A 12,139-nucleotide genomic window follows, 5' to 3' on the forward strand; every position below is an offset into this window, starting at 1 on the left:
CATTTCGTCTGCGCACTAATAATATTCAAGAGTACCGACAGTTACGGAGTGGGTACAGCTCCTCATCTCCGTCGACCACACCCATGCACAGCACCATTTCTAATCAACATGCTCTTCTAACTGCAAGCTAATCCATTGATCGCACCCGCTCGATGTGCGTCTCTGCAGCCTTACTGTCCTTATCCTCCAACTTCTCGAGCAGCTCCCGTCCCTTGGCCGTCGCGGCCTGGCCCCCGATCTTCGCGTCTTCGCCGTCGAAACAGATCGCGATCGTCTCCAGACTGTGCCCTTTGGTCTCGATGTAGAAGAAGTACACGACCACGGACTGGATCGCCAGCCAGATGATGTAACACAGATAGTACTTCCACTGGATGTTCTCGAGCGCGACCGGGTTCACATAGTTGGAGAAGAACAAGCCTGCCGCCACGCTGAGGAGCATGACGGTCAAGTATCGCGACCGGAGATAGAAGGGCGAAATCTCCACGACGTACCCGATCAGCAGGCCCGACCAGGCGAGGTTGTAGAAGAACATGAAGATGAAGATCAGCGCGATCACCGCCCGTCCGGCCGTCGTGGTTCCATGCGTCTGCTGCTGTTGACTAGCGATTGTCCAGCCCGTCATGGCTATGCACATTCCGAAGGTTGCCGTCAAGTAAAGAGGACGACGGCCGAGTTTGTCCACCGCAAAGGCCATCCCCGTTGCGACACACATGTTGAAAATTGTCAAGCAACCGTTCAAGATGAGCTGAGAGTTGGAATCCGTGATGCCAATCTGCGACAGGACGAGGAAGATGTAATAACTCACTATTCCTGAACCGGCTGTTTGAGAGAATATACCTGCCGTGGTGACAATTAGCAAGCGGTGTCGATTGCCTTTGGTCGCCCAAAGTTCGGAGATGCCGCGGGAGGCGAATTCTTTCTCGAGCGCCATAGTCTCCAAGACTTCGCGATATTCACTTTCGACGAACTCGTGACCCGAAGCGGGGCCGTGGAAGCGCTGGAATATCTTCTTGGCTGTTTCGTGACGGCCTTTGACAATATGATACCGGGGGCTCTCGGGAACGAGCCAGATCAAGAAGAGTTGGATCACCGAAGGGAATGCCTGCAATATGCTAGGCAGCTTCCATGACCATTGACCCTGCATCTTGAGAGTGCCATACGTTGTCCAACTAGCGATAATGGAGCCCAGATACCACAGGGTGTTGTAGATTGTCGTCAGCCTCGCACGATATTGAGGGTGAGACAATTCGGTGATGAGCATTGGAGAACAACTCTGAGTATAAACAATTCCGAGCCCGATGATGAAGCGAGCCGCAATAAACATGCCAATATTGATGGAAACCGTCTGCAAGATCACGCCCAGGAAGATCAGGGAGCTTCCAATCAAGATGGTCCACTTGCGGCCAATGTGGTCTGCAAAAAAAGGCACTAGAGGTAGGCCAACGACTTGTCCAACTGAAAAAATGGCATTCAATAGCCCGAGGGTGGAAGCCGAAGGTCGGTGGAAAGCATCCTGCCAATAGCTCAAGGTTTGCAGACCGTTCACTATCTCACGGTCAGCTCGATCTGGTTTCCCGGCAGGTCGAAGGGGACGGCATACTCATAGATCCATCATAGCCATTGGTGGCCGAAGACAGCAGCAAAATTGCGCAGAGGAAATGCAAGTGAATGAGAGAGCTGTGCTTCCACCATTTGACCTCTGGATACTCTTGGCCTCCTACAACCAAGTTCTGGGTTTGGGGGTTCCGGGAGGAGAATTTGACCATGATTGCAGAACCGGTGACGAGCAACCAAGAGAGTGACAGGAATGCGGAGACCAACCTAGTTCACGGCCTTTTGCCATGCTTTTGTATCTCTTTTGACAAGGGAAACGATTCCCCTGAGGAGACATCTGGGCCAAGTGGCCGGGGCATAGTCCGGGGAAACAGGGGGTACACAAGGGCGACCACGTACAGTATTATGGCTGTTCTCCGAATCTGCTGAATACCCTCGGGTAGCAGTTTTCAGTTTCTGGAAGCATCAAGGTTACATGGGACAGGGTGTGTGTCGGGATGGTTCTCCATTGCACTCAATTCTAGGAGCACGTTTGCCCCAAGGAAAATGGAGACACGCATAACGCAGAGGTCACAAGGCAAGTTCAACTTTCACATTGTCCATGGAAGAACCACCAGCTGATGGTCCAAGTGGCTTTAGAGCCTCTTTGGTTCTCGATGATCTGTGGCAAGACAGTCGATCAGCCGTCCCGGCCACATTCCGATATGTTCCAGCCGTGCCATTTACTCATTTGAGCAAGGCGGTGCACTCGGCTAGCAGCCAATGAGACAGCTGCGTCCTTGACATAGCCTATGACACCATCTGGTGGCTTGAAGCTTAGGGGAAAGCATGGTTGATAATGCCTCGATATCCGAGTTATATGGGGGGAATTTTGCGGGGAGCTGGGGGAGGAGCGGTTGGATATGGTGGAGTAGCCCATTTTACCACAAGCGGAGATGTACCACCGTCCCATTAGCCTAAAAGGATATTATCAGTCCTATGTTAATACCCAACTGGCCCTCGTTTCAGCTTGTGACTGAGAGACGCGGCCATCAACTATGGCAATTCCGCCGGAAAGACTGGTGCTCAGCGTGCCGCTTCCACGGCCAAAGCGGGGGAATCCGACAAGGAAGAGGAAGTCCGACCTGAAACCACGATGATCGAGGAATTAATTTTGTTCAACCTCGGGCATAGTATCTCCAGAGGGAGAGGTGAAGAGACAGCTATCGTGGTGCCCGTAGCACTGTTGTCCTTGTTCTGTCGGGATCTGAGATTGCTTCATCGAGTGGCTGAGCATCGATATCATCATGGCACCTTCAGCGATAATAGACCCCCCTGCATCGACGACGCCGCGATACGTTGACGGAGCCTTGATCACAGACGTCGAGAAGCACGGCGACAATCCCGTCGTCATCCGCTTGACCGATGAGGAGCTCCAGTCGGGGAAGACCAGACCAGAAACGCTGCAAGAGTGTCTGAAGTACTTCCACCGAGACGGCTTCGTGGTTCTGGAAAACGCCATCCCCGACGAGCTCGTCGACCGCCTGTACAACCGCATGGTGCAGGACAATGTCGAGTTCCTCCAGAAGAAACACATGCACTGGAACCAAGGCGCCGGCACGGGGAATGTCAGCCAGATCCCACCGCTGGAACCAGAGTATCTGGACCGCGACTTCTACGCGAATCCTCACATGATCCGGGTGGTGGAGAATCTGCTGGGACCGAAGCCCGAGCTGCGGTTCATCAACAGCAACGTCGCGTGTCCCGGAGGGACTGCGCGTCAGGCCGTGCACAGCGACGTTGCCCACGCCTGGCCGGAGATCCCGTTCGGGCTCGTCATGAACATCTACCTGCAAGACTCGGACGAGAAGAACGGGGTGACGGAGGTGTGGTGCGGCACGCACAACGCCTACCCGCAGAAAGAACAGCAGGCGTTCCCCGAACGAGGCTGGATCAAGAAGGCATACATCCAGGAGCGGGCCAAGGTCAAGCCGCCCGTGCAGCCCAAGGTGCGCAAGGGGAGCATCTGCTTCCGCGACCTGCGGCTCTGGCACGCCGGGATGCCCAACCGGAGCGACAAGCACCGCACCATGCTCGCCATCGACTACTTTGCGGCGTGGTACCAGTGCCCCATGACCACCAAGCTGCCACGGGCCATGAAGGACAATATCGAGCGCGAGTGGGAGGGCATCTCGACCGCCGGGGTCGAATGGGTCGACGGCGACCTCAACAGCCTGGACGTGCCTTTCTTCCTCAACATGACTCAGGATCCCAACCTGTACCTGCTGCAGACCGAGAAGGGCTTCCAGGACCTCAAGGGCAGGCAGACGGGGGAGTACAAGTTTGATACGGCAAAGGTCACGGATCAGAACTACTGGACGCCAGAGTAAATGAATGAATGAACACTGCACGTGCCATAGCGGCAGAAAGAGGCGTTGCTTTGGTGTTTGCTCTCTACTTTCATTCATGAAGTCTTCTCTTCTATTCACATCTCAGATTCAATTTCCTTTTCCGATAACCTCTCTCTCTCTCTCTCTCTGTTTCCCTTGTTATTTTGTCTTCACTGCCATTTCACGTTGGACAGAACACAGACGGCAGTCATTCAACACGATTCATCCTTGCTTCCTCACTCACACATTCTTCCCTCAGTTTGTCGCTTTGTCAAATATTTCTCCTCTAACCCATCTCACTGCCTTCGGACATCCCTCACTACTACCTTCCCCTTCTACAGCAAGTCACAATGGCTCCACGAGGTGCAGCTGCAGCAAGCGGCGCCCCAGATCCAGCTTTCAAATTCATTCTGAGCGTCCTCAAGCATAGCGAGCAGGTCAAGCCGGACTGGAACGCAGTCGCCAAGGAGAATGGAATCGCCTATGCGAGGAATGCGTATGTTTGTTCCCTCTCTTTTCCCCCTTGTCCAACCTTCACTTTTCAGAAACAAGATTGAAAACTTGGCACGAGGGGAAATATCTCATAAACTGGCAGGACTGCGCGGTTCAAGACCATCATCGAGAACAACGGCCTCAAGTTCGAGAATGGCTCTATCACCGTCCCGGATGGCGTCGGCGGCGGCATCGGTCTGGCTACTGCTGGTGCTGGTGCCGGTGCCGTCGGAAATGCAGCGGACGGAGGAGATGACGAGTCCAAGACCCCCAAGTCCGCCAAGCAGACTCCCCGCAAGCGCAAGGCATCTGCAGAAGACGGCGACGACACCACAGCACGGGGGAGCGCCAAGAAAGGCAGCCCCAAGAAGAAGATGAAGAGCGAGCCGTTTGTCAAAGTGGAACAAGACGCCGGAGAAGCGGGAGAGATGGCTCTGGCCAAAGCAGCCTGCGACGCCGCAAACGCCGATGTGAAAGACGCAAGCAGTGTCGAACAGGCCATCAAATCCGAGGACAGGGCGTGAACGATGGATTTGGAAGGACCCGTGCTTTCGAATCGGTGTGTGTGTCTGTGTGTGTGTGCACTCGTGCACGACCATTATATTCCAAGCCGCCCCCAAGCTAGGCCAGGCTCAGCGCGATTGTCCCAAAGGCGTCTTGTCTAGTAGTTCCGAATTCGAACCTCGGGGTCTCCAGCCACATGTATACTCACTCGGCTTGGATGTGGACTGGCTGACCGAACTATTGGCTTTTCAAGGTTGGTTAGTTGGCGAGGGGAAAACGAAATGGCACAAATTCCAGGAAATTCTGAAGCGAGGAGGAGACGGAATGAAACATGTTGAGCTTCCAGACGCTAAAGCAAGATAAGGCAGACGGATGGCTAGCTAGCTTGGTATGTAGCGAGCTGGGTGCTACGGCGCAGGAGGATGGGCTGTGTACGAAACAAACAACGGGAATCTGCATGAAGATGAAGACGACAGCAGCCGGGCGGCCGATCGAGGAATCTGATTCTTGTTTCTCTCGGGACAGAATTCGACGACGACGACGACAATTTACAATCTTTCTCCTTCCCTTCCCTTCCTCCCTCCTTTTCAATGCTCATTCATCTCACTTTCCAACGACCCAAACGTGGGAAATGAATTGAGATCCTCAGCCTCCTAGACTAATCACCTTCACCTCTTCCCACCCACCTCCATAGCTGGCTAGTTCACGCCAAGTCACGTCACGTCAAGCCAGATTAAGCTATCGCGCCATGTACGTAACGGCAGCCGCATCGGAGTGATGTCTTGTGCGCCTACATCTGCTCCACGGTCCGGTATCGTATGTCAGCAACTCCCTAGCCTGTATGTCTTCAGCAGCGCATGCGGCAAGAAGCCTCTATCCACATGCACTCTGTTTCCCTGCCAAACGGGTTTGTCCCCAGTAAGCAAGCAAGCAACTATTAAGCACTCACCTGCCGTTTCCGTCCGTGTCCGTCGAGGAGCCCAAATCTGATGACTTGGAGGGGCTTGTGCCATGTAATTCATGTATGTAACTCGACAAAGGGCACAAGAGGTCGGAGTCGGGGCCGGGACGAAGGATTAGGGAGTAGGAAGGACGGAGCATGCATTTTATCGGCGTACTTTGGACAAAGTATTCGGTATATTGATGGATCCCCCTTTCACACCAATCACAATACGCGGACTGTCGGCAGCGTCTGGGCGGAAGATCCACACTGGTTTTCCGGCAAGGCTGGCTAATCAAGATTCCCCCAGGGGGAAAAAAACGGAAGGGGGCGAAAGAGGGCCCGACTCTCCACACGCTTCTCGCTTAATGTCTTGTTTTGTCCAATGAGATATTTTTGGCGGCTTGGTGTTTTTAAATATGGATATGTATACATACGGAGTGGGGACAGAAGATTAGGCGACAGCGGAGGATCAGTCAGAGGGCCTTACTTGAGGCATCGAACGCAAATCATCCAGATGATACTCGTACAACCCATTCCTACCCTCCCTCTCTGGTGCGTGGGGCTTTCCGGCTGGACGGGTTGGAGATCGAGGAACAGATGGTTCATTTTCTGGCGATCTGAACGATCCCCTCCCCTTCGGGCGGGTACCAAATCTTCACCAGTTCCAGGCCGCCAACTTTGGCGATCAGGCTCATCCACATTTCTTCATTCCTCTCCACCCCGCAATGGTGCGCCATCATCGTAATGTCCATTCCGGTTGCACTGGCAAAAAAAGCAATGTTAGTCGTTTTGCCTTTATTTATTGATCGTTGGACGAATGTTTTCGGGGAGGGGGAGGTTATTATTCACATCAACGGACACTGCGTGTCAGGAAGAATCATATCGTTGATCAGGATCTGCGAGTAGCCCCTTGTCATCGCGTCCTTCAAGTGGGTCAGGATTCTGACACAGTCGTCATCAGGCCAGTCGTGCATGATCATATGCATAAAGTATATCCTGGCGCCGTGGACGGGCTGGGCGAGAAAGAAGTCGTGCTTCTGTCTCTCAATCCGCTCGGAGATGGAACCTGGCGCGATGGCCTCGATGACGCCTGGGAGGTCCTGTAGAATGATCCGGCCTCGGACCCGGTCGCCATGGCATTGCAGAAACGCGTCCAAATCGTGCCCATACCCTCCGGCGACGTCGACCATGAAGACTTCCTTATCTCTTACCTCGCGGTCGTTTTCGAGAAGCATTTTGACGTCGAACCACGTGTACCAATTCGGCCGGCTTCCCCTGACGCCTTTCATAAACGTGTTGAATCGAGCGCTCTCTGCCGGATCCAGCATCCAATGCTCGAAGGTCGTTTTGCCGACACAGTCGTTTGCATGCTGATAGGGCCCATTCTTGGCGTCGAAGGGGCTCTTATATCCCTGCTGGCGAAAGAGCTCCATGTGAGACCACAGGTTGCTTTTCGGTCTTGCGGCATTGTCGAATATGAGACTAAAACCTGCAGCCAGAGGTGGTTGGGCCATGGCGTGGGTGACGTTGTTGGCCAGAAAGCGGTTTGGTCCTACCTCGGTCGCAAAGTTGAGGGAGCAGACGCCTCGCATGAAGCGAATAATCAGTAGTTCTTCCGCGTTCAGTATCCTTGAAACGTCAGAGGCAGAGAGCGAATTCGGGGCTGCGGAGTGCAGTAAATCGAACACTCCGAGTTCGATACAGGCACGAATGCAGACGTTGAGATTGATCGTGAAGGCCGTGGCGATGATGTGGTCCTCCGGAGGCTGCACTTTGTTTTTGATTGCTTGATTGAGACAGAGAATGCGCTCGCGCTGCGCCACAGACAATCCCGACTCAAAATCGACCCTTTTTATAACGTCCGAAAGGTCTCGGGCGAGGCGGATGAGTTCCTGTGGATTTGCCGAGTTCATGGTATCGGGTTTCTGAGACGAAGATTGTACGGCTCACTTGATATTTCTTCTCAAGTCTCTGATATTAGGAATAACGTGCTGCATTTCCCCCGGTCGGGCTGTTGACCATGTACAAATCCCATCTTTAATATGCATAAAGTATGCTCGCCGAGCCTTTTGCCACACCATAAGGCGTCCCTTGCAATGAAGAGTCCGAACACGACAACTCAGAGACCACCGTTGTCAGCTTACATGTACAAGGTCTCCGATGGCTTAGGCTTTCTGGTTCCATTGTTTCCGTGGGCGAGAATGCGCCGCGGTCTTTATAATGCCAAGTCAGGGATCGCGACAAACTTCCAATCAATGCAGACATTCGAGTTAGTCATCCCTTGAAGGCAGCGCCAGTGGCGAAAGCAAAGTCGTAAAAAGACTAGTGACGAGCGAAAAGATGCCCATGTTGGCCAGGTTTGTCCACAATGTACAGAGTATGCTGGTTTAGCGGAGCTAGTCAGCGTCGCGAAGTGTAGTTTGAAGTCGAGGGGAAGTGGTCGGTATCTATTCCGAGCGACCTCACTGCTCGGATTGTCGCGGGAGTGCATATCTTAATATTGGTAATCCTTCTAAAAGAGGGATGCATCTGGGAACTAAAAAGAGTTATGCAACTCATAGCCCAGGCTCGTATGCTTGTCGTCGAGGACAAGTTTCTGGGGGGTTCGTTAGCGGAGAAAAATCCAGGTCGTCGGCGAACCGGAAAAACAGATATTCCTGTGAATCACGTGGAGCTATACATTCTTGAGCCTCTTCCCATTAGCTGTATCATCTTTATCTACATATGGTATATTATTAGCAGGTTGATCCGCGCAAGTCTCCCTCGTCTTGGCATTCGTGAGTTCACTGGGCTTTACCTACTTGTAAATCAACGAATTGTTGGTTAAGATTGTTATTAAGATTAGTTAAAGCCCCTACTACCTAACTTTACCCAACTCTAGTTAAGATTAGCCTGGATTAAGTAGAGAGGCCCCCAGGGCTACGAGGGCCTTACGTACACCAGCACCGAACCGGGTATGATTGACCCTTAAAAATGTTCAGCCCTGTCATACCTCGTACTCCAGGCTGCTCTAGGACTGGATTAATGAGAGACAGGCAGCGTTTGCTACTTGTCCTATGAAAAGGGACAACTTAGCTTACAGAAGTTCTATTTCTCCCCTTCCACGAGAACTATCCAATGTGCTCGAAGGATCTGACATTTTGGTGAGGCCGTCCAGCGAGCCAGGCACCAAAAATGGAGCAGAAAGGTTCTCGCTTCAGACAAGGCTAGTCTCCTCTTTCGACGAGAAGTATGCACAGCCGCGCTCTTGTGCAAAAGATTCCCACTTAGGCTTTCACCTTCGGAGCAGTCTACTTCGTGCCAACCTCCTGTCCTTGAATGTTCTTTGGGGTTTGAGTTCTGGCTCGGTTGAGGTGTGTAGTTGGACTTGTAAAGGTTCGAATGCGCCTGCTTTACTGTGAGCGATCGGTGGTGCTGAATGAGGCTGAGATGTATCAAAAAGTTATCATGTGGCCCAGCCTGCTAGATGGACTCCAAGTGTCAGCCCACATGTCTATCAATACAAGTAGGCCTCGGGCTAAAGACGATCGTTGGCTATTCCATGTTTCACGGATGCCGCTGAGCGTTCCGACATAATTAGATGGGTACTGGAGGTGCTCCAGGTCAACTCGGCGGCTCGAGTGGGCAATCCTATAGTGCAAGGGAAACGTCAAGGATGGCTAGTTGACCGAGTTGTGTATCTCTGAGGTAGTGTGACGCGGCGAAAACCTGTCGTCCCATCTTCCGTCGCCCCGTGACGGCGGTACTCGCTTTTAAAACCCACTTGGTCTCCCTCTTTCTACCTTTAAACTCGCTCTTTACCCTAAACTTCTTGGATTAATTCCCCCCTTCTGCCCACTCCTCGCTCGCCTCCGACCGCCCGTCCTCATTTAGGATCCATATCACCTGGTATTGCATAAGAAACGATGAGAGCTTGATATTGATTTCATCCACCTAGAGTGTTAGAAAATACCTTTGGCATCCTGTTTCATCCAGCTTCGTCATCGATTTGTGGTTCCTGCGAGACTCTCAGTTGTCTTTCTAGCCTCCATTTGCTAGCAACCTTGTCCGAGTGAGCCATTGATGCCATAGACAAAATCAGGTCATGCGGAAATGGCTTCCTAACAGATGTTGTCACGGTTGGGCTGGTGACAAGAACTTTTACCGCTGCCTGGTCGCTCTGCTCTGAGATCTTTAGCAGTGTTACCAGCACGAGTCCCAGGTCATTCACAAACTCCTTCCTCTCATAATACACAATGCCGTCTATTAGACAAAACAGCACGACAGTACTGGGTAGTTGCTTAACGAGCAACTCGAACAAGCTGCATAACTTGCCGATATCTCCATCCCGGATGCGGTCTTCGCCCACGTCGTTGGCCAACAATTTCTTGTCAAAGTCGAACTGGCATAGAAGTTGGCAAATGAAGTTCTGGATGATTGCGAGGCCTCCAGTGTAATCGTCAACGTTCCGATCAGTGTGAAGACCGCAGAAGAAAACGAGGGGTATATACTGCGGAGCTCTGGCGACAAGCGACTGGGCAAGGGACGAGCAGAACAGGGACAGGCCTGAGATGTCTTGTTTGCCTTGGTAGTCCCCGTGGATCAGAAGCTGCGATGATGTAGGGGATACCATCCAGTCTTTGAGTTGTCTCACTTGGATGAGCTGTTCGGCGCGTGCCTGCTCGTTCATCGGGACCCGTATCTGTCTCTTCTCATTGATGAACTTTAGGTCAGAATCTGCCACATTCGGAATGTTAATCCAGTCAAGAAGGTCTTGTGGGTCTATGTGGCGTTGGGCAGCGCTCTCATAGGGCGGAGGGTTGGGTGATGCTGGGCGTGAGATAGATTGGACAGCGACATGAAGAAAGTTCAGTTCTACACAGTTTGGTTAGTGTCAGATTTTTCCCCTGCAGGATGCCGGATCAACTGGCTCGATCTACCTTTTCTGTTGGCCGCAAGTTCCTTCAAAAGGGTGTCAAGCATTAATTTGAAGTAGTCTTTGCTCTCGTGGTGTAATTTTTCCTGACGAGCAAGAATCCGCCGCATCCCCTCACTCATGACCAATAGGCCAGAATTTTTTGCCTCGCGAAGAAGCCGTTGGCTCTTAGACTCAACGTTCTGAAGCGTGTCGAGCAGTTGTTGCTCGTAATTCTCCCTGCTGAGGATGGCCCGGCCCATTCGATTCACTGCCGGGATGAGTAATTGACAAATCGAGCCAGGCTACCCATAATCGTAGTGGCCCAGGATAATTAACACGGAGAGCTTACGGGCAGATTTCAGGAAGAATCCAATGACTGCTTCAATGGCAGAGAATGTAGCCATGATCAACTCGACGGAAGCCTGAACGATGTTTTCATCACCTGGAAATGCCTGAAGAAAGAGCTCAATCTCAGAAAACATTATATCGATGTCGTCGAAGGCGCATTGCATCTCCTTTCTGACTTCTGCCGCTTTCTGGACTGCCTATTTGTCGAGCAGCTATGTGAGCACCAGTCTTCATCCCACCCTAGCGAGGTAATTTGCATACCTCTAGGATAATCCGAATCGAGGCCACGACAGGCGTCACAAACACACTGTTCATGTCTGGAACCAGCTTGGTGACATCGAGGGCGACGGGGGCGGCCCGATCGGCCAGCTTGCGATAAACGTTCCTAACAGTGCTTGTAGGCTTTTTCCCTTCGAAGTAGACATCTCTGGCTTTCTCCAGCTGGTCAAAAACGGCAGTCCAGTGGGTCTTGTCCCGGATACTGAATCCAGCCGTTTCGCGGCCCTTCGGTTCTTCCGAAGCCATCTTGAATTGGCTCATGGCGCGGGCGAATAGGAGGTCCCAGAATTTTAGAGCCGCTACAGGCTTTGCGGGCGGCCTTGGGAAAATCTGGACATCCCCTTGTTGTGGCGTAGTGGCAGTCTGTGACAACTGCATTTTTACATCTACTGGCGGTGTCCAGATTATGAAGCTGTCGAGGGCCGGATCGTACCGAGCAGGCGGCGTCGCAAATCCTGGGTGGTACTTCCCTAGGCGATTTTCGATGAAATCAACGGCTAGCGACTGCCGATCAAGGTCTGGTATGTACGATTTTGCGGGTTCCATTAAAGGGGCAAATGCGAAGTGAAATCCGAGGCTGTATAGGGTAGGGAGGGGGGATAAATGTATCAACCTCCTCGGTCGGAGCAACGAACCCCTCCACCAGTCCCATGAGACAGGTGGCCTGCTGGACCTACTCTGGAGCATCCCTTAGGCGCTGCGACTTTGCATGAGGAGGTGGGGGCCAGGATGTGCGCGCTTCTAGCTCGACAA

At 52.4% G+C, this 12,139-nt stretch overlaps 5 protein-coding genes across 5 annotated transcripts; 2 read left to right on the forward strand and 3 right to left on the reverse strand.

The window, feature by feature from the left end:
• Nucleotides 1–127: 127 nt before the first annotated feature.
• Nucleotides 128–1,766, reverse strand: A1O5_04773 (uncharacterized protein; the record flags this gene model as incomplete). The annotated part of the gene is made up of 2 exons (XM_007745377.1): nt 128–1,545; nt 1,601–1,766. The coding sequence occupies 2 exons, from the start codon at nt 1,764–1,766 to the stop codon at nt 128–130; spliced, it is 1,584 nt and encodes a 527-aa protein (XP_007743567.1).
• Nucleotides 1,767–2,840: 1,074 nt separating this feature from the next.
• Nucleotides 2,841–3,923, forward strand: A1O5_04774 (uncharacterized protein; the record flags this gene model as incomplete). The annotated part of the gene is made up of 1 exon (XM_007745378.1): nt 2,841–3,923. The coding sequence occupies one exon, from the start codon at nt 2,841–2,843 to the stop codon at nt 3,921–3,923; it is 1,083 nt and encodes a 360-aa protein (XP_007743568.1).
• Nucleotides 3,924–4,273: 350 nt separating this feature from the next.
• Nucleotides 4,274–4,939, forward strand: A1O5_04775 (uncharacterized protein; the record flags this gene model as incomplete). Its single annotated transcript, XM_007745379.1, has 2 exons — nt 4,274–4,419; nt 4,519–4,939. 2 exons carry the CDS (start codon nt 4,274–4,276, stop codon nt 4,937–4,939), a joined length of 567 nt encoding a protein of 188 aa, XP_007743569.1.
• A 1,525-nt stretch (nt 4,940–6,464) lies between these two features.
• A1O5_04776 (uncharacterized protein) lies at nt 6,465–7,775 on the reverse strand (the record flags this gene model as incomplete). Its single annotated transcript, XM_007745380.1, has 2 exons — nt 6,465–6,624; nt 6,712–7,775. The coding sequence occupies 2 exons, from the start codon at nt 7,773–7,775 to the stop codon at nt 6,465–6,467; spliced, it is 1,224 nt and encodes a 407-aa protein (XP_007743570.1).
• A 2,054-nt stretch (nt 7,776–9,829) lies between these two features.
• A1O5_04777 (uncharacterized protein) lies at nt 9,830–11,932 on the reverse strand (the record flags this gene model as incomplete). Its single annotated transcript, XM_007745381.1, has 4 exons — nt 9,830–10,716; nt 10,782–11,027; nt 11,109–11,304; nt 11,369–11,932. 4 exons carry the CDS (start codon nt 11,930–11,932, stop codon nt 9,830–9,832), a joined length of 1,893 nt encoding a protein of 630 aa, XP_007743571.1.
• Between the last annotated feature and the right edge of the window lie 207 nt (nt 11,933–12,139).

The sequence above is a fragment of the Cladophialophora psammophila genome (genome assembly GCF_000585535.1).
Source record: "Cladophialophora psammophila CBS 110553 chromosome Unknown aczJe-supercont1.6, whole genome shotgun sequence".
Taxonomy (NCBI): domain Eukaryota; kingdom Fungi; phylum Ascomycota; class Eurotiomycetes; order Chaetothyriales; family Herpotrichiellaceae; genus Cladophialophora; species Cladophialophora psammophila.